General features: G+C 48.7%; 1 protein-coding gene across 1 annotated transcript; it reads right to left on the reverse strand.

Annotated features, from left to right (window-relative positions):
* Positions 1-4,708: 4,708 nt before the first annotated feature.
* Positions 4,709-27,610, reverse strand: ARPC1A (actin related protein 2/3 complex subunit 1A). Its single transcript, XM_043455629.1, has 10 exons — positions 27,456-27,610; positions 22,149-22,241; positions 19,766-19,870; positions 14,438-14,660; positions 12,391-12,498; positions 10,055-10,267; positions 7,733-7,808; positions 7,343-7,536; positions 6,515-6,605; positions 4,709-5,101 (listed from the first exon to the last, which is right to left on the reverse strand). Exons 2-10 carry the CDS (start codon positions 22,210-22,212, stop codon positions 5,063-5,065), a joined length of 1,113 nt encoding a protein of 370 aa, XP_043311564.1. The 5' UTR covers positions 22,213-22,241; positions 27,456-27,610; the 3' UTR covers positions 4,709-5,062.
* Positions 27,611-27,940: the final 330 nt, after the last annotated feature.

The raw sequence follows: 27,940 nt of genomic DNA on the forward strand, positions 1-27,940 counted from the left end.
GGCCCGCCCACCCTCCCGGCCTGGGGCCGTGCCCACCCGGGCCGCCCGGAAGGCGCGCGCCCCTCTCCGCGCGTCGGGCGGGGAGATTGAGGTTCGGCGAGGGGCGCGCGTCTCTGTCGGCCTCGGAACCCCTCTCAGCGGGGACCAGACCTCCGTCCGCGAGCGGATGCCGCTGGTCGCCGCATGTGCGCGGGGGTGGGGGTGGGGGGTGGGCAATCAGGGGGAGTCCGGACCCCCTGCCAGCCTCCGGGGTCCTCACGTCAAAACGGGGGCGCCGCCCTCGGCTGGTCCAGCCCCTCCCAGGGCCCACTTCCTGACCCTCTCCACCGCAGACCGCTTCCCGTCCTTGTTACAGCAGACTCGCCGCCGCCTTGACGGGGCGGGTCTTGGCCCAGGTGGTCCAGGGGGGTCTCTCCATCACTGCCCCCGCCTCATCAGTGGGGATGGCCGGCAGGCGGCCCTTCCCCCAGGGTTCCGCTTAGCTGGTCAGCCAGACACTAAGTAGCATGGGGGATGGTGTGGGGTGTCAGGAGGTCCCGGGCCAGGCACCCACGCTGTCCTGTCTCCCGGCTTTGACCCTTGCTGTTCTTTCTGCCTGGAACATTGTCACGCCCTGTCTGCATCTGACCCACTTACCTTTATCTTGCAGGACAGGTGTCAGTGTTTCTTAGGTCACTTTGTCCCTGACCCCCTCAACAGGGTCCTGGGCTCACCAGTCCCGGCTCCCATTACACAATCCCAACCTGCGGGTGGCCGGGAGGAAGAAATGTGTCCAAAGGTGAGGAGCACTTTTAAGGGGCGCACACAGGGTGCTCAGTAAACTCTAGCTCCTTCCTGGCTCTGGGCAGACACTGAGGGGCTGTTAGCAGGACCCCCCGCCACTACCACATCCAGCCGTGGCAAATCTAAGTGATGGCTTTAGTTAGAAAAAAGTTTCAAGTGGTCTGTACCAGCTACCCTCACCTCGCATGAGAACAAGTGCACTTCATTGTCGAGGTGACACTTGCATCCTTGGTTCCACTTACCTCTCCCCAGCTTTGCAGGTGCCCAGGGAACGACTCCAGTAGAGACTGAGCCCCACCTCTGACGGCGGCCTCCTCCCCCGGCAATGCTCTCATCCAATCCCCCAGTCCTGGATTTGTGACCTAAGAGTCGGTCAAAGCAAAGCCCAGAACTTTGGATGAAGACAGAGGGGAAAGCAGTACCTTCTGGAATTTGGGAAGCCTGACGACACCGGGAGTGGGGGAGCAAGGGTGGTGGGGATCGAGATGCAGAAAGTCCCAGGAAATGACCACAGCCCTCCCTGGTCCACCTCCGACGGCAGCCTGAGTTCAACCTGCCTCCAGGGGTTTCAGATCTGTGAGCCAGGGAATCCACTTCTGAGTTGTTTCTGTTACTCATCCCTAGCAGCATTCTAACAAATATGCACACCTGAGACCTCCCTTCCCCTCCTTGTGAAACTGAGCTGATTTGATGAGTCGACGCTGAGTTCAAGCAGAAAGCGTGTTTGTGTTATTCGCTCAGGAGGCACTCGGTAGGCATTTGCAGAATGAATCAATCAATGAAGGAACTCATGGGGTCAGAAACTTGAACCCAGCTCTGACTCAGCCACTTAACCTGGAGTGTAACGTCAGGCCACTCTTCTTGCAGTGTCTGGGTTTCCGCATCTGTAAAGTGAGGCTGAGTCCTAACAAGCACTGCCCGTCCGCCTACCTCACAGGCCTTGCAGTCCTTGTGGGAAGACCCGAGAGATGGGAAACACACCTCAAGCTGGGAAGCGGCGGGGGCGGGGGGGCTCCATTGGGGGACAGTTCTCTAAGCCTTCAATGGAACAAGTCCTTGGGTGGGGAGAACCTGGAGTTCCAAGAACTCAGAGATCTGTGTCTTCCTGGAATCTGCCTCCCCCGGTTCCCTGGGATGAAAATGCTATACACGCCCTTCTTTCCTGCCATCGCAGGGTCCCCAGGAAGACAGCCACGCGCCCCTGCCGACTCCTCAGGGCTGGCCCACTCGGGGAGGGCCGTGGGCCTGGGGCTGGTGCAGGGTCTTGGGCTCACCTCCTTCCTCCCTGCCTCTCTGCTCCTTCCTCCTCGCTGCACTGGCCTTACTGCCTCCTGGTCACAAGGGGGCAGCCTCGCGCTGGGCTTCTGGACTCAGGTGGTGGTGGACCGGCCCGGGCAGCGGGAGGCCAGGGGGCAAGTCTTTCCAGCAGCGCCCACCGCCGTGTCTCCTTCGGTCTCAGCCTGTGCCCACCCCCGGATGGGGACCCTGGGTCTCTCCCTGAGATCAAAGGATGCCACCGAGTACCCTGTGAGGAGGAGGAAAGCGGGGCGACCCTAAGCCTTCTTCCAGGGCTGCACATATACGTGAGGCGGCCAAAGCCTGCGACAGCCGAGGCACACCGCATGGAGGCCGGGTACACACGCCGAGTGCGCCTCAACCTGGGCCTGCTCACGGCCCAAGCCATGCGGAAATCATGTGGTGTCACCTGAGGGGCTCTGAAGAGCTCTGATACCAGTCCTTTATGTCTCAGCGCAGAATGAATTCCGCAAAGTGATAGATGATAAGTGATTTATTAGGGGGCTTGTGAGGCTTACAAGCAGGCGGGCGAGGGGCTGCTGCAGCCCGAGAACTTGGTGGGCTACAGGTTTATATTCAAAGGAAAAATGGGGAGGGGGAGAACACCTGTTTCTTGAGTGGAAGTCATGCTTCCATCATCAGCTCCCTCTCCAGGCTGGGTGGGGGAGTTGCTTGTCCCGACATGGCCACCAATGACTGTTTCATGTGTGTGGAGAGCACGTCCGGGGGATCCTTACCTTTCTGAGCTCACTGGGCAGGATGTGGGGCTCGTGCCACCATTGTCTCATTGTTTTGGGGGCATGTCTCCTGCATCCGTCGCATGATTTTGTTGCCAAGCAAGCCTGCCTGGTTCTGTGGTTAAGCAAACCTGCTCGTTAGCTTACAGCAGCTAGCTGTATTTTTTTTTTCCTTACTGCCCCATATTTTTTTCTACTTACAGTCCCCTCATGGGATTAACTATTTAATCACCTCCTGTGTCCCTTTATTCTGTCCCTATTAATCAACATGGCTCAGTGAGGAACCTTGGTCTACCAGAAGACCCCACAGGTATGGCCAGGGGTGGGGCAGGGGTTGGGGGGAGATCCCCTCCTGGTTTCAGTGACAGCACCCATCTCCCAAATGTGGTGACAGAACGGGGCTGGGTGGCCAGGCAGCTCCCCTCCCTGACCCGGCCCAGCAGGGAGCGTGCTTGGCGGCTCCCCCTGGACTTGAGTTTTTTCAGCTCTGTGAGGTGGCAGTCCCAGTTCCAAGCCCGCTGTGAGGAGTGCATGCCTGTCGACTATTCCCCTTGGTGTTGGCATGGGGACCTTGGTGAGAGGCACACCTTCTTGCCGTGTTGGACCGAGCAAGAAGCAACCGTGTTGGGTCCTCATCAACCCCTACTCAGGTGAGTGACTCTACCTTAGAGGCTTTCGAGCTGTTTTGTGGTCATGACCCCCATGGGACACACTGTGGCCTCTTTCCCACTCCCCTGTGTGTCTGAAACAACTGACTCCACGTGCTGCAGAATGCTTTCTCCTGCTGAAGTCCCAGCCGTGATTTTACAACTTTCAGATGGGCTCTGACCCTCAGTTTGAAAAACTGCTCTTGATCCTATTTCTTCCCTTTCTTTTTATGCTGCACCACCTGGCTTGCTGGGATCTTAGCTCCCCGACCAGGGACCGAACCCGTGCCCTTGGCAATGAAAGCGCAGAGTCTTAACCACTGGAATCCCAGGGAATTCCCTCTTCCCCGTTTCTGAATGGACTTCATGAACTCCTTTTCTGTTGCTGCTGGAACCACTCACCACAGATGGGGAGGCTGGTCCTTGAGATCATGCAGGTGCCTTCTCTTTCAGCGCTGGAGGTCAGAGGTCCACAGCCCGCCTCAGTGGCTGAACGGGTGCTGGAGGTTTCTGGAGGCTCCAGGGGAGAACCAGGTTCCTCTTCCAGCTCTGAGAGGCTGCAGCAGAGTGGACGCTACAGCAGACGGTCAGAGGCAGGTGCCCAGGGGCCTGGATTCTCTCCCGGAGGGAAGCGGTGCTTCCCATGGGTCAGCAGCAGGGCAAAACATGCTCTTTTCAGAACATCACGATGTCCTTTGAGAATGCAGTTACCCGTGTTGTCTTAACAGTACTAGAGTCGTGTGGGAATCACTGCTCCACTTCTGGGCACGCAGCCAGGCCACACTCAAGGCTGTGCTGTATTCATTTTCCCCGCCAGTCACTTTTTCTTTGTTGCAGCTCTCAGGAGTCTCAGCCTTGAAATGTCAAACTTGGCCTCTCCTTATGATGAAGATAACTTGAGTTTGGGTACAATAATCTCTAAACCAAAATGACAACTTGTGCTTTTTCTCTCCCACTGCACACCTTGCCCCCCACCACACCCACGGGGAAGAGGCTGCTTGGCAGAGGGAGGTCTGTCTGTCTGTCATCTATAAACAATGGGAACAGGGTGCCTCCTCTGCCCAAGTCCTGCCGGACTAAAGACTGCACTCGAGAAATGGTTCTTTTGGTTGACGGGTGTACCAGATGGCTCGATTTAGGAAACTAAGTCTAAGATTCTACCCTCCAAACTCACTAGTCTGACAAAGAATTCACCCACATTTCCGTACTAAAAATGCAAACAGTATAAGGAAAACAAAACCAAAAACATATTCAGTGTTTTTATTTAATTTTTTTCAGCAGACAATTTACATACCTCCCCACCCCTTCCTTTAAGTTAGTGTTGACAACGTTCCATAATAAACTACTTAAAGAGAAGCTTTGGTCAAGAATGGAATGAAATTGCAAAACAAAACAACCCCCCAAACAAAACCCAAATCACTGCTGCTTTAAAAAAACCAACACTTTCACCAATTATGTTCAAACGAAACACACAAGGAGGTTTGCGCCATGTGCGTCTTCAGTGTTTGCTGGCGGCGGGCTCCCCTCCCCGTGCGAATGGCGGAGCTGCCCCGGCGCAGCCAGTCCGTCCTCATGCTGGGTCTGGAGGCTCGCTCAGCTTCACATTATCCGAAGACCCTGGATGGAAGACTCTAAGGTCTGGGAGCGGCGGGGAGAACACGGATCATCACTGGGGACTGGCCAGCCTGGCGTTTCACCCACTACCCCACCTGCCTCGGAGCCCCGGACTCGCCAGGGCAGGGCGCCCCCTGCTGGCCCTCCCATGCCGTGCGCTCCCGGCTCACAGGCTCCGGGCACACCCCGGGGGGAGGGCACGTATGTTCTTCTCATCTGTGTCGCTGGCCCCGCACGCCAGTGCCCTGATGGCAGGCACTCCCACTTCTGTAACCCCCACGCAGGCAGTCGGGTACGCAACGCCGAGCGTGGGCTCACCGGGGGACAGACCACAGAGGAGGACGTGCGCACAGGAGAGGAAGGTTGGCCGCAGGGATCAAAAGAGGACGCACTACCCGCCCAGATGGAGCTAATTACACAGGTGCGGAGGCCCCAAAGCGGGCCAAGGTAACAAGCGGGAGAGACTTGTAGGGGCAGAAACATCAATCGTCCTGGAAGCCCTACAGGCAGCGGCAGAGTTCTGTACACGTTTCACTTCGGCGGTTCGGTCCGCCCCCCCCCCCCCCCCCCCCCCCCCCCCCCCGGTTCCTCACCTCCCCCGCCACCCGCCCAGACCCGGAAGCTGGAGGCTGCAGAAGCCTCTGGGGTTTGTCCCTCACTCACAACGCCCTTCCATCCGGCCCCCTAAGCCCGGCTGGTCCAAAACCTCCTGGCCACTCCCCACCATAGCTGGAGGCACGTCCTCGTCACTTGTTCACTAGACTCGGAGCCCAGGCCGCCCACACATCATAGCAGGCGCCTCTCCCAGTGGGTTCCAGAGTCGCCCCGCTGCCCGCAGACACGCCAGGCTCCTCCAGGGGCCTCTGCCTGGCCCACGGTGCCCCCCGTAGCCCAGACCACTCACTACCTGAAACCCACCCCGCCTGAAGAGGCCGCTCAGGCAGTCTGTGCAGCCTCCCCGACCCTGCACTCCCCCGTGGGAGCACAGGCGCTGATTTCTCCCGCACCGAGCTGCTCCCCGACGCCGTCCTCCTCTCTCTCCACCAGAGAGCCCTTCGAGGGCCTTCATGGCCACACCCTCAGGGCCAGCCCCCAGGCCCGGCACCCGAAGGCCGGCAGCGAGTGCTGGTCAGAGGAATCGGTGCGGATCAAAGAAACATAGCTACCGAGTTTGACCAGACTGGGCCCAACCCCGGGCCGCCACGAAAGCAGCGCTCGGCTCCCCGTCGGGGTCTCCACAGACACCCGGGAGAGCGTCCGACGCCTCGGTGAGACAGAGCGGCTTTCTCCTGCTAATGGCCCCCCAGGGGCAGCCCAGTGCACCACACTCCTGCCGCGTGCTGCAGGTGACGGCTGGGTTAAAGACACGGGGAACGGTCTTCTCACAAGAAGCATTTAAGCACCAATGAGATGTGTTCTGAGAGCTATAGACAATACCTTGAAATCCCAAATGGTCATGGCTCCGTCGATGCCGGTAGTGCAAAATTTGCGACAATCTTGCTTGTCCACCTCATAAATAGACACTTGGCTGAAAAGAAACACAAGCAGGAGAGACTGTGAGGGACGCGGTGGACAAGCCCCAGCCTTCCTAGACGCGTATCGGCGTTTGCAGGGAGCAAAGTGTCTACCAGTTTCTTTCAGGTGTCTGTGGATATTAGTCTGTGGCAACCTGACTCAGAAAATGCTCAAATGAATTTTATTACCAGGTATCCAGAAAAGAAAGCGACTGCCAAAAGGGAAAAGTTAAGGATGGGTATTAACCTCAGGGATGCAAAGAGAAGCAGGGTGGGTGATCCAGACCAGAGTGCGCCCCGGGGGAGCAGGGGGCGGGCATGGCCACAGTCGGGACAGGCTTTCTGAACAAACTAGAGGCCTCGTGGAGCATGACTGAAATCCACCTGGCTCCTCAGGTCCACCGTGATGCTGCTGAGAAATCTAACTGAATGATCTTACTCGTACACATTACTTGAAATCCAGGATTGAAATGACAACTACAGTTACTTTTCAGACAGGGTACGCCTGACCTTCCCGCCAGGTGCTCCCTATAGAGGAACACGACGTCAGGGCGGCCTCCTTTTGTTCTCAGGCACGTTTCTGAGAAAGGGAGGCTCAGAAGAGGCAGCCTGAGGGCAGGGCCCGTGCTCCGCGGGGGGAACGCCTGCGCACTGACTACGGGTGCGGGTGGAGCTGGCTCTCTGACCCTCACGACCCGCCAGGAAACAGAGGAGCGGCGCCCCCTGGCGGGCCGGGCCGCGCGGCACCTACGTGATGCTGTTCTGGTGTAGCGTCTCCAGCGCCGTGTTGCGGTCCTCGGTCGTGGCCCGCTTGTCCATGTTGCGGAAGCGCTCCATGGCCGACATGTTGCGCTGGATGCTCTGTTTAGGGATGTCCAGCTTGGAGACAAAGGTCAAGCAGCCGCGGTCGTCGTAGTTAAAGAGCATGGGGCAGCAATCGTGGCCCTGAAACAGGGGAGCACTCAGGCCGGGTGGGGGTGGGGGCGGGGGGTGCCCACCAGCTCCCCCAGAGGAATGGTCCCACCACGGAGGCCTCTGGAGCCGTTGCTTCTACGAGGCTGCTGTTCCCTGCACCCGGGCACACTCCTGGTCCCGAGAATGAAACGCAGGGCACATGAGGGAAAAGAAGAGAAATACTTACAGCAGCCACGACGCTGTTCTCTGAGACGAACGACACACTCAGGAGGGGCAGGAACTCCGTCTTCAGAGTTGAGACCCTGAACACGAGAACACCTGTTAACGCGCACTGGAAGGGGCCGTGCAGCCTCTTCAGACACAGGAGGTGACAGAGGACACGTTCTCAAGGGGCGTCACAGCGTGAAGGACAGACACTTCCTAAGAGGAGCCCTGAGGGGACTTCCCTGGTGGTCCAGTGGCTAAGACCGCGTCCCAATGCAGGGGAGCCTGGATGAGATCCCCTGCAGGGAACTAGATCCCACATGCCGCAGCTGAGCCCCTGTGTGGCCAAATAATAATTTTCTTTTTTTTTTTTTTTAAAGAGAGAAGCCCTGTGACCTCCAGCAATCTCTAGCACAGGCCAGCCCTGAGGTGACCTGGAGCAGCAGGGGCCTCTGCCCCTCTGGCTGTGCCCAGCCCTCCTGGTTCTCTGGCGCCCTGGCCTTGGCCCCCTGCCCCGTTACCCACATGCCCTCCTCCTGCCCACCTGAAGTCCTCCCTGATTTCTGAAACCCAGCCCGAGCCTCCTCAGCCCCACAAGCAGCTGTCCTGCACCACTGCAGCCTGCAGGGTGTCCCCTCTCTCTGGCCTCCTAGAGCTGACTGTCACGGTCACTCATGGCCAAAGGCCGTTCTCTGACCCCGCCCTCGTCTGTGCCCATAGGGGCTCCTAGTGGGCGGGACCACAGACATTCTCGAAGTCTAGTCTGTGCCCGTCGGGCGCCGAGGCTGCAGTTATGGCCGCGGACGAACAAAACACAGTGCTGGCCAGCCAGGACCTCACACGTGAATGGGCCGTGTGCACGTGTCTGCTTCGTGGCCATCTGGCCAAGAGATGATACAGATACAGCAGCAAATGTGCTGAGTGCTTATGTAGGATTTTATGCATCAGAAATGCATCCTGGTTGTGCTCAGTGGTTGTCTGACTCTTTGTGACCCCATGGATTATAGCCCGCCAGGCTCCCTGTCCATGGGATTTTCCAGGCAAGAACACTGGAGTGGGTTTCCATTTCCTTCTCCAGGGGCTCTTCCCGACCCAGGGATCAAACCTGCGTCTCCTGCACTGGGAAGGACCCCACGGCGCCATGGGAAAGTCACCCCTGTGACCTCTGACTGCCTCCTCCACCAGCAGGGCTGGTATAGGACTGGAGTCCTAACACCTCATCCGAGGCCTTCCTGCGGCTCACGTGGCTCTTACTACGTGAGAATACTTATGTCTGAGATGGAGAAGGGTGGAGGATGTAACCTGACTTGCAGCACCGGAAAAGCCAAATAATAAGTCAGTAGGATGGTAGACAGGGGCTTGTCATGAGCATTTGCTCAGAACTCATTATGTGTTACAATAAACTCTACAGAAAGCAAGCAGCCATGACATCAAGACGTGACTGAAGGACAAGGAGCAAATTACTGTACAGAATGCACAGCATAATCCCACTGGAGTTGAAAATGAAAAGATGTGTGTGTCTATATATGTGCGGAAAAATCTTCTCCAGGACAATGTAACTTAGGATGGGGGCGTGTTTAGTAAAAATACATTCTCTTTGAAACGTCACTTCGCTGCCGCCATGCGGCGGGGGGAGTCAGATGTGACTGGTTCCCGAAACAGGGTGCCAGGTCAGGAAACCCTTATGGGTGGTGCCATCCTTTCCCTCTAGCTGCCAATGGAAAGGATGCACCAGGAAAGAACCAAGATTCATAAGCGGAAAGAACTGCAGTTATCCCCCCTCCCCCTCCAGACATGATCAGCAGACGACAGCTCTAAGGTCTGAAGGATGCCCTCCACCCTCCTCGGGGCTGAGCTGGGGCCTCCTCACCCCAAGTCCCTGCAATCCAGGCCCCTCCAGCGCGTACCTCACGTTGGCTGGCTCCCAGGGGTCGGGTGTCACCGAGGCCGCAGGTGAATGGAGCTCTGCTCACCGACCACAGAGAGGAAGAACACTTCCCCCACTTCGTCTAAGGCTGTGGGACGACACTCACGTGCTGTGAGGGAGTCTCAGGGATGGATTAACTGCCACCTGAGGGATATTCTGGGACCAGGAGGCTCCTTTGGGGGATTCATGATGGGCATTTCCATTAAGAAGTGTTTCTGGAAGGGAGACCTGAATCTTCAAAATCGCCCCAGATGGACCATCTAAATGCATGAAGGTAACTTTAAAGGCTGCCGCGCAGCCTGGATGGGACTTTTATGCTCATGTCCTGCACTTCCACCAGGGACGGGCAGCCTCAGGCCAGCTGCGGAGAGACCCCACGCCGCTCCTCTGTAAGCCCAGACAAAGGCTAACACTCACTGCACGCTTTTTGAGGCGTCGGCAACAGACACGGTGCTGTCGTGGCTGACCCAGGCCAGGCGGCTGCCGCTGGCCGAGAAGCTGACCCCGTGCACCCAGCCGCCGGTGCCGCTGCCACCGAACTCAGACATCAGCTGACCGAAAGGCATCTTGCTGCCCCAGGGCGTGCTGGCTGGCTTCTCATCCACTTCTTTAATGTAGGCAGAAAACACTCTGTGGTTTAAGGGCAGGGAGAGAAGGAAAAAGGGAATGAAAACATCCGTATGTACCACTAGAGACAGGCCACGGGTGGCTGCCGACAGTTGTCCCAAGACGCAAAGGCACTGGCTCAGCAAAACCAAAACCTAATGGAGCAGACCTAAGAAATGTTTGCACTGAAGCAGGTATGTTTGCAATTCGTGCTGATCATGATTTTGTAGTACAGGAAGACTTCATGAAAGCAGTCAGGAAAGTGGCTGATTCTAAGAAGCTAGAGTCTAAATTGGACTACAAACCTGTGTAATTTACTGTAAGGTTTTTGATGGCTGCACGACATCTCTTGGCTTAATTTAAAAAAAGTTAAGGAAAATAATGTATGTATTGGCAATGATCTCATTAATAGCATATGAATAAAAATGTGTATGAATAACATTGTAAAAATTAGTAATTCAGTAATTCTGCTTTTAAGAAGTACAGAGGAAATTTGTATGTTTGTTAATGTTGCATTTATTGCAGCAGAAGTCAGAAGAGTATGTTGAAGCTTTTTGTATTTGCTGTATGAGTATTTTGTAAAACCTTGAAAATGGTTTGAGATAGTAGTACCAGGGAGCATTTCTTATGACTTATTTTATATCACTTGTTTTCCTCATCCTAAAAAGTTTAATAAAATCTGTTTAATTCAAAAAAAAAAAAACAAAACCTGACAACGGGCAAGTCCCCACACGCACCTCTCGAGGCGGGGACGGTTCGGCGGGCTGCCTCCGCGTCAGTTCAAGCGTGGCCTACGTCCTGGGAGGCCCTAAGAGGGCGCAGCATCCACAGGTGATGGACACAGAAGCCCTTCCCTCCTGGAGGGCATCTGGGGGAGGACCATGCTGTCCTGCCCGCCCACCGCCGGCCCCTCCCCGACCCATGGCAGACTCTGCTAAATGAGGCTACCCACCACCATTCACAACAACCACGGTCCAGGAAGCCCACACAGACAGGAGAGAGGAAACGATTTGCCACCCTGCAGGAAACCACCGGTACTAACTCATGTGAAGAAAGAAAGGGACATCCCAAGAGAAAGCCAAGGGCAGCCCGGGAGGCTGAGGGGGCAGGCTCTCCCCAGTGTCATCGTCCAGCCTTGACGGCAGGTCTCGTCTGGGATAAAGGCGGGTCCTTTACAGCCTCAGGTCATCGGTCTCCTTCTCTAATTCCAAGACTTAATTCTGTGTGTGAGGCTGTTCTGACCCAGGCGTGGGAAGCAGAAGGGCTGGAGGACCCCTGGGAGTTGGTCCTTCTTGTCCCTTCCGCCCTCCAGTGCTATTTCTTTGTAGGGCTTCTCCTTGAAAACTTCTGAACCCTAAAGACTGCTGCACTGCTTCTCAAGCAGAAGGGTCAGCATTTTCCCAAAAGCACCTGATGCTACCATCCTCCCATCCCACAGCCGAATTCTTACACACATCCTTAAAAAAACAAACCAAAAGAACTTGGGTGTTCTTGGATATAAATCACTAGACGGGTTTTCTGGAACATCTCCACACAGCTTACTAAAGAAAGCTGCACCCCATCTCCCAACCCAACTCAGCAAATAATGAAGCAACATTTATTTGCTTTTCTTTTGGTTAAAGGGGGGAAAAAAGCCTTCTTGATAAAGCACAGCTTTAAAAAGCAATTACATTGTATGATCGTTAAAGCTCTCCATAAAGTGGCCCTGTTTCTTCCAGCCCCATGCTCATGACAAATAAAGAGCTTCAACTGAGAAGGAACCCAGTAGCGCCCTGTTCAGCTCTGTTTTGTTAATCTCAGCCTCACTCTGGAACGTGCTGAGTCCGCTACCAGGGTTGTGAGATGAGAAACGGCCTGTGGGGGCGGGGGACCCTGCACCTGCACCCCCCACCCCCGGCCTGGGGATGCTCCGCCAGAGGACACTTCTTGGTTTGGCCCCTCCACCTGCCCCCCTCGCCCTCTTCTTTCTGCCTCCTGATTCCCACGCTTGCTGGCCCTCCTTTTCTAGATCACAGGCTCCTTTCATCTGGAGTCCCTCGTGGGGCCCGACACAGTCCCTTACAAAGGAAAGGGACCAGACACAAACACATGCTGAAGGGTGGAGAACAAGGAGCCGAAGACTGATGCCGCCCCTTGCCTGCTCCCACCTGCACTTGAAGTCGCAGGATCCCGCGGCCAGCAAGACGTTGTTGGGATGCCAATCCAAGCTGAGGACCGTGGAGCGGATGGGCTTTTTAATGTGCTTGCTCACCCACCTACAAAAGGAGAAGACCCATTTCAGCTTACCCACGCATCAAGCAACCATCCCCAAATGACCCACAGATATGTGCCAGGTGAAACCAGCTACACAGGGTTCTCACAGGGCCGCCGGGTCTCCTGCTGGAGAGGAGGTACATGTCTGACTCTTGCGACCCCATGGACTGTAGCCCCCCAGGCTCCTCTGTCCATGGGATTCTCCTGGCAAGAATACATGGGAGTGGGTTGCCATGCCCTTCTCCAGGGCCTTCTCCCGATCCAGGGATTGAACCTGGGTCTCCTGAGAGTCCTGCATTGCAGGTGAATTCTTTACTGCTGAGCCACCTGGGAAGCCTAATTCTCTAGCTCCACTCAAAACATTTATGGACTTCCCTGGTATTCCAGTGATCAAGACTCCTCCTTTCCAATGCAGGGGGCATGTGTTCAACCTCTGGTCAGGGAACTAAGAATCCACATGCCAAAAAAGATTAAAGGAAAAAAAAAATCCAACAACCCAAAAATAGTTTATTTATATCTAAGATCAGTCATTATTCTGGCCTAATTCAATTTCTGTCCTTAAACTGCTGCTTAAAAACCAATCCCGTTCTGTTACTCAGGAGCTGGGAGACTCACTCTTGAGCTGGATGCTAGGTCACTTTTCTAGAGAATCTTTCTCACAGGGGCCTTTCTGGAAAACAGACAACATTCTGACATGTTTTGTGCCAGTTATTTTACATTAAAAGCCTTTAGAGGTTTTTTTAGAGTACTTGCATCCCACCAATGAAATATTGTGCCATAGCTGAGACATTCCACTGAACACGCGTCTTGTTCAAGGGACAGTACTGTGTCCTACAGTTAAGCCCAGTTTACCTGCACTGAAACTATTTTTCAATGAATAAAAATGCCAAATCACTGAGGTTGAAGGCTTACCCAGGAAAAAAGCTGCTGTTCCTGTTACAGTGAACCTTCTGAACTATTTCTTGCGGGCGGTATTTTGTTATCCTTATTTTAACAGGTGCTTGAAAGAAAGGCCGCCAGTCTTTTAATTCATAATTCAGTCTTGTTGCAAATTCACAGACGATCAAAATTTCTGGGGTTTTACTAAACTACAAAATGTAATATGATCATCCCTTCCTTTCCTTGTTTCAGACAGGGACACATGAAGAATACTGTGTGCTCGGCTATTTTTAGTACAAACACAAACACTGCCAGTTTCACCCTAAATGACAATTCCATGTTGGAGGGTATTTACCACCCTTTCTGAACACGTGCCACGTAGAGCAGAGTGGTTTCCTTATCAAAGTGAGCAGGAAGGAGTAGTTAAAATCAGTTACTTAGCCATAAAATAAACCCTGGTATCTTGACGGACTCAGCTACGAGTGGTTTACAGTATAAAGAATGTACAACAGGCTGATTTATTTCTGAGATTTTGGTCAACTTTTACTTCAACAGTTTAGATGAGTAAAATGTTATACCAGGACACAGATTTCGTTAGCGAACTTTATCTTTTTTTTAGCAAACTTTAAAGACAGGAGAATACTGCTCTCTGTAGGAATTCTAGATATTTTAAAGTCAACAGAGATAGGGGAAAAAAACCTATTCCTTAGGGCATGGGGACTCTTTCAAGTTTATGATTTATACATCAGGGTAAGAAAATAGCAATGTAGAACAGTGCAGAGTGAGAAGAGTCATAGCACCTTAAAGAACAAACAACTTAGGAGATCAGAACATGGAAACTACAGCTCAATATTAATGTGAGGAAGACGTGAGATTGGACTTAGAAGAAGGAAAAATGCTCAGAGAGAATGGAGAATTTCAAAGGCAAAAAACATCTCTGGATGCAGAGGAGCTGAAGTTATAGTTAAGCCTGTACCCAGTGCCTCAAGAAGTCACCGAGGACACAGCGGTCCAAACGTACAATTCCATAGACAGAAATAAAAATACTCGAACGGTGCTCACCAGTCATTTTCAGACTCGAAGTAACAGACGGAGATGAGTCGTGCTCCGCTACCCACAGCAAACTTGTTCTCTAGCGGGGACCACTTGACAAAAGTGGCCGCCCGGTTAATTCTCAGGATCACCAGGGTTGGCTTCCAGACACCATCCTTCTGACTCCAGACGTAGGCGTTGCGGTCAGCCCCACAAGTGACGATGCGGTCACTCTTGGGAGCCCAGTCGATACCTGCAAGTGAGATGTGGTGGGCATCTGCTCCGCCTGGCCAGCAACAACAGACGGGGCGCTGGCCGGTGGGCCAGGCTGGAGGTGGGCCTGGGACCTTCCTCCCCAGCCCGTCCTTCCCCACCAATGGTCCTGATCACCAAGGCAAGGGTGCTCCTCTGCAAAGTTCTGAAGCTCAGGATCCTCCGGAGGCCAGGCAGAACAGAGCTTTTAACTGTGGCGCTTACAAACCAAGCAGGGGCATTCTTACCACCCACTCCCATAGCTTGAGAATCCTGATCTGTTTTCTTCCATCATTATCAGATTGGTTTTTCCTTTTGGTCTGAAAGTACCTTTATTCATGCAGTAACAGACCTCAGTTATTAACTGAAAGTCTGCAATATGACATCCAAAGAAAACAACGTACAGGGTGAACGACCTTCAGTACAGAGAGGGGAAAATACAACTTGTGATTCTTCTGAAGGTAGCTGTTACTTAAACAAACCAAAATGCCTTTCCTATATGATACAGGTTCTGTGAGAGTCTTTGAGTATCTGTGGATCTAAACTAGGAAAAGACCTAAACAGAGTCAGGACTGCGCGTGCTCAGTCAGCTGTGTCCGACTCTGCGACCCCATGGACTATAGCCTGCCAGGCTCCCTGTCCACGGGATTCTCCAGGTAAGAGTACTGGAGTGGGTTATCATGCCCTCCTCCAGGGGATCTTCCTGACCCAGGGATCAAACCTCCCTCTCTTAAATCTCCTGCATTGGCAGGCAAGTTCTTTACCACTAGTGGAACCCCCGTACCACCTGGGAAGCCTCTATGAAGGATCCCAAAGTCCAGGTCAGTTTGTTATACACCAAGAGTAAAATCTGCTATGACTCAGTCACTTTATATTTTCTGATGAAATATTTTCTATAGATACAATTTAACATTAAAGTTATAGAAATACCACTCATACATTTTTATTATAGGTATTTCACTAAAAACAATCAACATTCTTAACATTTATATGAAAAAATAAGAATAAGTCTCCATTAGTCATAAATCACAGTGACTTTAGGAGTGTGAGAAGTTTATATTCATTCACCTACCGGAGTAGTCAGCTCAATTATTCATACCACTAAAAGGAAAAAGATGGGGGAGTGTATTCTCAGTGATGTGCATTTTTGACTTAAAATCCATTCATTACAGGATAGCTTTGCAGCCCTCTTTATTAGATTTAAATTTTTATTTTTAACTACAACAGCAAACCCACATATTATCACAAGATACACATCACAACGGGGCATACTGGAAAGTAAAAAAAGCTCTATTTCCATTCTCACATCTACACATGTTCCTCCCTCAAAGGATACTAATATCATGGCAAACATTTTCTTCTGCTTTCAGTAAATTACCAGTGGTTATACGTTATGTTAGAACACTGATCTCATCTCAATAATTTCTCAAAACATCCTTTTGTTATATGTTTGATTTCCAATCACTTATTATTAATAGAACAGATAAAATCAAAATGAACATTAAGGCACATACCTTCTTGCTCTGGTTAAATGATCTACGATAAATTCCCAGGAGTGTAATGCAAAAACACATACTTGTTAAAAAGTGAAGAAGGCAAATGGTCAGTAAAAGGCAAGTTCTTATCTCTTGCTAATTTAGTGCTGCATCTTTTTTTTTTTTTTTTCTGTTTTCCTGCCATCAGAAGACTTGAAAAGGAAAGGAATCAAGCATCATCCTGTCTCTCCTTTACAAACTGTATCTCAGGATAACCAGACAGTAAGTGAACCTAAGTGTCTCTTTTATAAATGCATTCCAATTAACAGAGAAGAAATGCTAGAGCGTATTACCATGGTGCAGCCACTTCCAAATTAGTGGAAAGGGAAAAGATCATCAACAGTTGCTAACATCACAGAAAGAAAGGTGACCAGACATTGTGTGCCTCCTTCATGAACCTGCCATCTCCTAACTTCAACTGGCGAGTCACAGGGAACAGGGGACAAAGAAATAACGTGAAACAATGAGTGCCTGTGGTCTGCGAGACCCGGGCTCTGGAAAACACTGCAGGACAGACAACCTGATGTCTCAATGTTCTTAACAAGTAAATAGCAAAGGGAAAGAAAGAAGGAACCCACACGCTGGAGATACATCAGTTAATCACAACCTTATGAGGATGCCAATTAAAACAGTTGACGGTTGTATTGGTTATTGTTTGATGAATCCTTATCTTTTAGAGACAGGAACTGAATTATGAGATGAGGCAATGTCTGGGATGTGCTTGAAAACAGTACAGGAAGAAGGAAAATGAGTTGAGAACAAGACTGGCTACCAATCAGTAATTGTTGACTCTGAGTGACGGGTATATAGGGGCTCATTGCATTACTCTTTTATAGGCCATCTGCTTAAACTGTCCACAGTAAAATCTTTTTTTAAGGATGGTGGTCAAATATTTAACAAAAAAGAATAAATTCAAAGAAAAACACCAGAACCCTGTTATCCTTTGATGCATGCCATATTCTTTTCCTCTGTATTACTGAGCAGACTTTTCTTCTAAAAAACTTCAGAGGGGCGTTTTCTTTTTCCATAGTTACTATCTCTCTGAGAAAGGATGTTTGATCTTTGGTCTCCTGCCACAGAGTTATATTTAGACTTTTCCAACAACAGTTTTTTTTTCAGATCTAAAAAAGAAAAATGTCATTTGAGCATCTGGACAGAAAACAGGCCGAAGTTCAAAGGATTCCCAACGAGAAGCAGGGGAGAGAAAGGACATAACTATTTCACTTTCTTGGCTAGTTCTCTGCTCTTTCATCTTGGCCTTTTCTCATTTTTCCAGTATTTCCTAATGCTAAAATTCCAATTTAAAATATGAGTGTGCTTATTTTTAGGCTGCAAGGCCACCGGCAAAGGGACTTAATGGAAATAGGCCAAACCTCATAGAAATAAGGCCGTGGGAAAGAAACAGCAACCAAAATAGAAATTATGTCTTTGGTGCTGGTTTGGTAATACAATCAGTTGGCCCCTGACTGGCATCACACACACATCACTGGTCAAAGCCAGAAGGGACAGTCATGAGTTTTTGCTGGGGACACAATCTAAGGGGTGCAGGCCAAAATATGCTGATTTTCTCTGATGGGGGAAGGATATCTTTATGCTAATCAGAATCAGAGGCAAAACTCAAGGGTCCCAATTAAAAAAAAAAAATTTACCATCAGTCCCTGTGCTGCCCACTTAAGTGCAAAAATTACTGCAAGGAGAACGGAGACCCAAGACAGAGGTGAGAAATTTGTAATTGAAATGTTATGGACAGTAAGTTTTGATGTGCTTGGCCAAATTGTTGAAAGCAAGAGGCTGAATCACTCAGCCAGAAAACAGGATAAAAAAGAAACTAGTTAAGGGTCAAAGAATAAAGAGTTCTTCCCGAACACAGAAATAAGTATGTTTTTTTTAAAAAAAGCCGTCAGATAGGATTTCCCAGAACAGTAATACATTCTCTTGAAACCTGGCATCAAGAAACAGTTCACTAAGTTCTGAAAACCTTTGTAAAAATTCTCCGTTTTCCTCTCTCCTTTACTTGACGCTTCCTAACAACACTGCTCTGATGTTACCTCTCCCCAGCTATTCATTGAGAGTTTCTGTCAAAGATGAACGTTACTGCACCCTTAGGAATCTGCCTCAGAACCAGTGCTTTAAGATCCAGTCTTTACATACTGACAAGAAAAAAAGACACGAAAATTCAATGGAGGAGTGGTTAGGAGTTATGAACAGTGAAGTCATGAAAAAGAAAACCCGGCTGGCTAATAAACAGCAGCTCAACCTTTCTATGAACCAGGGAAATGCAACTCAGAGAGAGACCGCAGCTCACTCATCGGCCAGTCCAACTCTATCTAGCCTGGGGAGACCAGCTCTCCTATCAGGGCGGGTGGGGTGAAGGCAAGCTGACTACGCCTGGTAAGGCTGAGATCTGCATACCCCTGGGGTGCAGCAAGTCTCCCAGAGACAAACATTCTCTCCTGGACGGAGATCTTCCTAGGCATGCTCAATTTAGCACTTCAATGTCACAAGGAAAAAGTGGAAACAAATGTTTTTCAGTGCAGGAATAAGTAAACAAATGAGGCATGAAATGCTAACCAGCGGGTAAAAGGAATCAACTGGATCTACCTCCACCTACATACTTCCCTCATGGCTCAGCTGGTAAAGAATCCGCCAGCAATGCGGGAGACCTGGGTTCAATCCCTGGGTCGGGAAGATCCCCTGGAGAAGGAATGGCTACCCACTCCAGTATCCTGGCCTGGAGACTTCCATGGACTATTCCATGGGGTCGCAAAGAGTCAGACACCACTGAGTGACTTTCACTTTCATCAACCCAATGCACATGAGTCTGAGCAACCTCCAGGAGACAGTGAAGGACAGGGAAGCCTGGCATGCTACAGTCCCTGGGGTCTCAAAGAGTTGGAAACAACTGAGTGACTGAACAATAACACATATACATGCAAGTGAAACTATAAAAAACAGACGGGGACAGTGTCATACCAAATTTCAGACTGCCTTCTGGGGGACAGGAATGGGAATGGGAGGGAGAGGGAACGTTACCATTATCTAGAATAACACTTCTTATAATCCAGTCTTTAGTTTCCCAAATTTTCTGGCACAGGAAAAAAGATAAACAGCGGCTAATTCTGGGTGGCAGGAATATGGGTATTTGTTACACGCCTCTTTGTCCTTTTCGATATTTTGGAATGTCTTCCTCGCCCCAAAGACAACATACAGGAAAGTCTGGGAAGACACGGCGTTCCCTCGGGACTTGCGAACACGGCTTGGCTGGCAGTTTCACCCAGCTGACGTGCTGTCTGGTTTTCGCTTTCACGTCTCATCTACATCTAAGCTGTTTAGTCCCCAGAGGTTGTGTTTTCAGTAACACTAGCAGAGTTCTGTGTACCAGCGGAGCTCAGAGACACACTTCAAAACCGAGGTCACTATTAAGTTATTTTCTCAAATTTTCTAAAGACGGCTCAGTAAGCACCGCATGACTCTGAGCAGGGTGGTTGGCTGACTTCACTAGGCTCTCTGTCTACAAGAGCGTGCTGCGCGGGGAAATGCTGCCCTGAGCCCAGGTAACCTCTCCATTTACCTGTGATGTGTCCATTGTGTTCCTTGAGTTCATGAGCTTTCACCCACTGGCCCCCGTTCTTCTTATAGATGTGGACTTCGTGATTATTGGGGCTAAGGGCGATCTCTGGAAAAAAAGAAAGTCAAAGGTTAATATTTGAACTTGTCACCAAAAAAGGTATCTGTTACAGTGGGCTTTTTTTTTTTTCCAGGCTGTGCCACATGGCTCATGGGGATCTTAGTTCCCTGACCAGGGATTGAACCCAGGTCTTGGTAGTGAAAGTGTAGAGTACTAACCACTAGGTGACCAGGGAATTCCTACAGTGGACATTTTATTTATCTATTTATTTATTAAAAGAAAATTTTTTTTGCCTCACTGGGTAGCATGTCAGGCAGCATGTGGGATCTTAGCTCCCCAACCAGGGACTGAATCTGCACCTCCTGAATTGGAGCGTGACCACTAGACCACCAGGGAATTCCTACAGTGAGCATTTTAAAAACAGACTGAAGAAAAAAAACAAAACAAAACAAACAAACAAAAAAAAAACCAGACTGAAGGAAGGAACGGGAAGGCAGTTCTAGAAAATGGTTTCCAATATTGGCCCCTGAAGAATTCCTTTATTATTTTTACCTCTACTTGGAGCCCATATATTAAAATGTTTTAAAGAGAAACTAAAAATTTCATTTTATTAGAAACATACACATCTGTCAATTAAGGATTCTAACCAGTAACTGCAAGGAGATCCAACCAGTCCATCCTAAAGGAGATCAGTCCTGGGTGTTCATTGGAAGGACTGATGTTGAAGCTGAAACTCCAACACTTTGGCCACCTGATGCGAAGAGCTGGCTCATTTGAAAAGACCCTGATGCTGGGAAAGATTGAGGGCAGGAGGAGAAGGGGACAACGGAGGATAAGAAGGTTGGATGGCATCACCGACTCAATGGGCATGGATTTGGGTGGACTCCGGGAGTTGGTGATGGACAGGGAGGCCTGGCATGCTGTGGTTCATGGGGTCGCAGAGTCAGACATGACTGAGCGACTGAACTGAACTGAACCAGTAACAAACAAACAAGACTACTATACTGAACTGATATAATTTTGGTCCACAGTAAAATATTTGACGTTTTAGTTTACCCATCCAATGTTACGAATGATAAATGATAAATTTCTGTAGACTTTCTGAAACACTGCAAATGGCTTGTAGGTTCTTATTGCTCTCATGAACCAAAATAGGAACCACTAGTTTATTAAGGAAAAATACCTTTGAGTCTACTGATAAAATAAATTGAAGTTTTTCTTTACAATAAAGTCAATATAAATCACAAAATACAAATCTGTTTTGAAGAGAAATCTCTTCGACCAATCTAAAATATTAAGAATATACATATATAATGGATTTTTGAACTTATACAATATTTTTCTCCTTTCTTGTTCATCCATTTTTAAAAAATAAAAATTGATTTCTTAAAATTAAAGTCTATGACCCAAACTCTAGGTCAATCATTTAACAGCTCCCTCATCTATCATATCCCCTTTTCTTCACTCCTTAGGAAAGCCACATCTTAAAGATGAAACTATGGAATAAATACTAGCTCTAAAATTCTAAGACTTTAAGTGCTTTCTGGAAACCAGTTACTTATTTCTTTAAATTTCCAGGATGTGTATGGATGTGTATAGGGATTTCAAAATCCAAATCTAAATTTAAACTTGAAAACTATGTTTCAGATTAGAATGTGGCATAACAAAAATTCTGACTTAAGATACTGAGCTTATCAACTAGTTTAAATGAGAAAAATTATAACTTGTGTTCCTATTAAACACAATTGAAAATACTCCAAAACCCTATTCAGATGGGACAGTAGAGACAGAATTATAGGAAACTAAGCTATGAAGCTTTATGACGTGATCACAAAACAGAAGCTCTAGATTCACCATTCTGCCAGGGGTTCAAATATCCATATAGAGGCCCATATCTAGGTTTTCACTTTACTCAACAGCAACCTGAAGTATACTGTTTATGTGCCAAAGATTCACCTAAAAATAAGAGCAAACCGGGGCTCCCCTGGTGGTCCCGTGGCTAAGACTGCTCTCAGGGCTGGTCACCCGGCCTCGATGCCTCATCAAGGAACTAGATCCCACACACGGCAACTAAAGATCCCACATGCCCAGACAAATAAATAAATTCATTAAAAAAAAAAAGTAAACCAAGTCTGAATTGCTTTAAAAGAGATAATGAAGCTACAGATTCAAAGTAATCCTTATCAAAATCCCAGCTGACTGACCAAGTTCTCTGAATCTACGTCCCGTTTACATATGACACTGAAATATGTGATTCTTAAAAAGGCCAACATCTAAGAGAATCAACGGTACCGAAATAAAGGAGCAAAGTCGATGGCATACTTACGGGTACGATCCCTGTTCCAGGCATGACAGGTGATTGGCTCCAGTAAAAACTGATGCAGGGACATTATTCTTAGTGTTTTCAAAGGATAGAAAGCTGCAACAAGAAATAGGAAAAAAAAAAAAAAAGAAATAGAAAAAAGCATTTAAAGGAGTAGGCAACCCGTATTTAAGTTTTCTGGGGATCCTGAAATGTTTGGGGGATAAATAAAACATTATTCCCTCATTAAAAGAGAATCAATCTCAACTTCAAATCTTAATCATTTAAATACAGTTAGCACTGTAACCACCACTGTGGAATTTATTCTGTCAAGGGTCATCAAAGGACTCTAAAACCATGAGTTACGGACTGTTGGGGTATGAGATATTCACAGTCTCAAAAGACCATCCCTCAGATTATTTACTAACTGCAAACAAAAAAAACATGCCTTTACAATAAAAAAAAAATCTGTCAGTCACTACCTTAGCCAAGTAATCTATCTTAGTATCGTTAAGTAGTGGAACAACATAATCTGATGGGCTTCCTGAAGGGAGGCAGTTTGAAGTGCACACCGCTTATAAGCAGTGACCACTTAATACTTCCAAGAGAGCAAAAAGGGGCACTGTTAATAACTGTGCCATGAAAACAGGACACAGGGCTACCATGAAGAAGCCTGGAAATAAAAGAGATGGTGAACCTACCTATGAAATATTTATGCCAAACATTTATCCTAAATCCACTCAAGATCCAGACCTAATTTCTAGTTTATAGGAAATAAAGGAGAGTGGACTTAGTTAAATAACATAAAGGGGAAACAGTGAAAACCATAAATGTGTGTCATCCTATAAAACAACTGACCTGGACTATTCAAAAAAGGTGGGAGTCAGGGTGGGATGGCTGTTTTAAAATTTTTTCTTTTTAAAAAAAATCATTGAATTGTACACTTAGTATTTTATGTGGGATCTTAGTTCCCCAAGCAGGGACTGAACTCCTGCTCCTTCTGTTGAAAGTTCGGAGTCTTAACCACTGGAGCACCAAGGAAGTCCCTGGGGGTGGTTGTTCTAGATTAAAAGAGCTATGAAAACCAAATTTGATAAATGAAACTTGACTGTAAATCCACATTTTTAAAATAGCCATAAAAAATATATTTTGTAAAATAGGAAAAATTTGAATTTAGACTGCTGCTGCTGCTAAGTCACTTCAGTCATATCCGACTCTGTGCGACCCCATAGACCAGGCTCCGCCATCCCTGGGATTCTCCAGGCAAGAACACTGGAGTGGGCTGCCATTTCCTTCTCATAACATGGAATTATTTTCCATTTCTTAACCATGATAATGTGTGTGTTAGTCGCTCAGTCATGTCCGACCCTTTGAGACCCCATGGACGGTAGCTCGCCAGGCTCCTCTGCCCATGGGATTCTTGAAGCAAGAATACTGGAGAGGGTAGCCATTCCCGTTTCCAGAGGAACTTCCTGACCCAGGGATGGAATCCGAGTCTCCTGCATTGGCAGGCAGATTCTTCACCACTGCGCCACCTGGGAAGCCCAACTATGATAATGGTTGCCCATAGGTAGGAGAATATTCTGACCCTTAGGTGGTAGAGATGAAGTCTTTAAGGATGAAGTCCTCTGTAACTTATTTTCATTCCTTCAGGACAACAAAGTAGATGTATAAAAGTGAATGTGGCAACATGTTAACAACTGGTGAAGATTAGGCAGGTTTGTTATTTATCCTCTAAACTTGTTATTGTAACTAAATGAAAAGCAGAGTTGGTGAAACGTCATTAAATCAAAAATCATATCAAATTCACTATTTTACAGGCATCCAAATCTAGACAGACTGATGAAGCAACCTTTACCTGAAATAGGAGAAATTTTTTCAAAGCAGCCAGGCACCGACCCCCACCCACCCATCATCCCCTTAAAATCATTTCTACGAGGCATTCTCACAGCACTGAAGTTTCATTGCTTAAGTACAAGTCAAGTCAACTTAGGGTGGAGACAGAAATGTGAGATAGGAATTCTGATGCAAGCAGGAAATGAATGGGAAGGCCACCAGAAGGTTATGAGGTGAACAATAAGAATTCAGCAGACAAAGCAGAAATCAATCTCAGTGGAAAGCAAAGGAAATGCCTCTGCTAATTGTTGTAAAGGAATCCAAGGGTCAAAAAGAGATAAATATACCCTGAAATAAAACATCTGATATCTTGAACTGGCTAAGAAATGTCAGTGTTTTCCATTCTATTCTAAGAATGACAATATTTAGGTCATTAATCAAAAAAACTTTACTTCTTTATTTATGGCTGCGCTGGGTCTTCACTGCTGCAGGAGGGCTTTCTCTAGTTGAGGAGTGGGGATCATTGCAGAGCACAGGCTCTAGGGTGCACAGGCTTCAGAAGCTGTGGCAAGCAGGCTTAGTAGTTGTGCATGGGCTTAGCTGCTCCGTGGCATGTGGAATCTCCCCAGACCAGGGATCAAACCCATGTCTCCTGCATTGGCAGGCAGATTCTTAACCACTGGACCACCAGGGAAGTTCAAGATCATTCATTTTTTTTCACTTGTACATGTTCTGCAAGTTACAACTCACATTTGAAGTCTCTAACTGAAAATTAAATTTTTTAAATGAATTCAAGTGAGACTGCCTAAATTTCTTCTGAAAAATAAATTTCCAGATGCTCAGTGATTGAGTCTTTTTCTCTGATGCTTACGCATTACAAAAGGCTTTACTCAGTTACTCAAAATAACATTATATAAAGATATGCAACAAATATATCCTTAACTAAAAGCAATTTAGTTAGAAAAGGTGCAGATAAAGGCTTTCTCATTCTAAAACTCAGGGTTATAAGCAATGGAGCAAAGCCTTCAAAAGAGGTAAACATTTACTCAATGGCATAATTAACTTCTAAAATTGCGCTTCTAATTTTGTTATATCATTCAGGTTCCATATTTGGACCTACACTCAGGACCTGTACTTCTATAATCTGTGGCTATTTTAAGTCTGTAGACCAAGACAACATTCATGTTCATCCAATTCATAAGACACCACCAGTAAACACAGCATGTGTTCATGAAACTCAGTGAAAGTAGAATAATGACAGCTTGGGTGTTTTTTTTCATCAAGAAAAAGAAACCTTCTGTCCTAGGGTGATAATTATCATTTCTAAACTGTGATTTCTACTTCAGTGAAATCTGGAAAGCTTGTCTTAGGACAGAGAGAAGAAAAAGGGACAGACAAAAAAGGTGATGACATTAACAAACTTCTACTGATGACCTTTTAATGGCCAGCATGGAGGGGGAGAGAATGACTTCTCTGTAGCACGATATGACTCCAGGGGACCCCTCCATCCCTCAATTCCTTTCTCTACCTATCACTTGAGTCGTCCTGATGTTTGGTTAGCCATGGGCAGTGGAGCCAAGGGGACCTGGGTTTGAATCCTGGCTTTGACACACACTAGCCAGGAAACCCCGGGCAGGTCACTCGCTATCTCCAAAACTCATTTTTCTTCATCTGTGAAATGGACATAGAACTGACATCGCAAGGCCAGTGGCAGGAGGATTAAATGAGAGAACACATGAACGTATGTGGTTCAAAGCCTACCCCAAAAGAGATGCTCAATAAGTGCGTTCCCTTTCTCCCTCTGACCCAAGGTCTTTGAACCAGCCCCAGAAATACACCCCAGGAGTACCCTCTGAATTGGAAACACCTACACAGGCTTTACATTCCTGGCCCTGGAGCTTTATAGTAATTGTACAGTGGGGATGTCAGTTTTCTACTTAGGGTCAGTGTTCGAGACTGTGATTCATCCAGTTTCTAATTGCTCTCATCACCCAACCCAGCAATACTAGGTGCTCTGACAAGGTCACCACACCCTCCACAGTGTTCAGAGACAGGTTCCAATTCCAGCCTCACCAGCAGACTAAACCTCATTAGGCAGAACCTGTTTCGGCATAGGATTAGTTAACTAGATGGAATTACTGATCCTCTCCCTCCTAGCAGATTTATTTTTCCAAGATGATCCCCTCCTTTAACTGTGATAAGCAGATGAATTAACCTTGGAAGGTCTCCGAATACTTTGAGTTAGAAGCAGCCACTTAGACCTACTCCCTCACATGGCAAAAATATCCTCCTGAATGATAGTCTCTCCTTTTTTTTTTTTTTTTAAGATACCTGAAACACCCAGGGTCTACTGGATACTAAAAGGTTAGATTTAAAAACTGATTAAAGAAAGAGGGCAGAACTAGGATAATTTAGGTAATTTCGGTAAGGAGTTGAAATAGATAAAAGTAGGTTAGCACTGCCTTCTAGTTCCAAAGCCCCAGTATGAGAACAGATGGCTTTATAATCAAAGATTCTAAACTACAATGTATTAAGGGCCTACCATATTCCCAGCAGTGGAGCAATACCGGGTTGGGGCCAGAAACATAAATTAATCTGACACTTCTCTGGTCCACAAATCTAGGGGGAGAAGGGTAGAAGAGGAAGGGAAGACACATAGAAAGAGAATGTAAGAAGCACGAATAAAACTTAATTGAGCACATACTAAGGGACAGGGACTATCCTAAGCAATTTATGCAAATAAGCTCACTGGAGCTCAGAAACCCCTTAAGGATCTTAGTAATGTAGATGAGAAAACGGGGATTCAGACGAGCAATCTTCCTAGGGTCATCCAAGCAGTGGTGGTGCCAGGATGGGAGGGAGGCTGGGCATTCCGACTGGAGGATTAGAATGATACAGGCGCTAAAAAAAAAAAACAGGTTTCATGGAGGAGTAGGAGCGCAGGGGTTGACCATGACTTAGAGGAAGGCGGCACTCAAGCGGGGAGATTCTTAAAGAACTCGGGAGAGGCTTCTTCTCAGGTTCGGAAAGCTTCCCCCTACAGCTGAAGGATATATGCAGGGCTGCCCTAGACAGGAACAGACATTCCAGGGGCGCTTACTGCGCTCAAGGGACCCTATTCTAGACGCTGAAGAAAGGAATGAACTGTGCCTCGCGACGCGCGATCGGGGGTGGGGGTGGTGATCCCATTCACTACAATTTTAGCGCCTGTAATAAATGCCCACAATGGAAGCGCAGGAGAAGCAGTCTTTCATTCTGGCACTGGAGGAGGATCGGAACTTGAGAGAGGGATCTGGGCGTGTGGGGACCCCAGGATTCGGCAGGCCCCTCAGAGAACACCGGCTCCCCGCCCCCTCCCCCGGCCCGCCCCTCCCCTCCGCCTCCGGGCCCCGCGGCCTAAGCCCCCGCCTTGCTGCCCCCGCAGGTTCAGATCGGGAGCGAGGCCGGGCCAGGGGAGGCCAGCAGGGCCCGAATCTCGCCCCTGCTGCCCCTTACCTGGGATCGGGGCGGTCCGGACGGGCTCGGAGCGTTGAATTCGCGGACTCTGGTCAGTCGACGCGAACAGGCTCCGGCGGGCGCGGGCGGAGGACCGAGGCCCAGAGGGAGCGGCTGACAGATCCCGGAAGTGGCCACGGCGCCTGCGCGGCGCGGCGGCGCGGGCTGTCAGCGCACGCGCGCCGTTGGGCGCGCGCGCCGCGGGGAAGGGTCGGGCGGCTCTTCAGGAGTTGGCGTCGGGAGAGCTCTGGACGCTGGTAGCTGAGCAGCGTGGACCTCTTAGTGCTTTCCTCGCAAAATGTCCTGAGACTTGCGGACCGAAGTGTGGAGCCTTGGCGCTTTCACAAGTGCTTTGGCCACGGAATGAATTCCTGAGAATTGGGACCTTTTGAGCCAAACGGACCGACAAATCCCTACCGTTTTTTCCTCCCTCTGTGAGGAGGCCTCTTCAGAGTCCGCCTTCCCTCTGTGGAGGTCTCTGCAAG

The sequence above is a fragment of the Cervus canadensis genome, chromosome 32 (assembly GCF_019320065.1).
Source record: "Cervus canadensis isolate Bull #8, Minnesota chromosome 32, ASM1932006v1, whole genome shotgun sequence".
Classification (NCBI taxonomy): domain Eukaryota; kingdom Metazoa; phylum Chordata; class Mammalia; order Artiodactyla; family Cervidae; genus Cervus; species Cervus canadensis.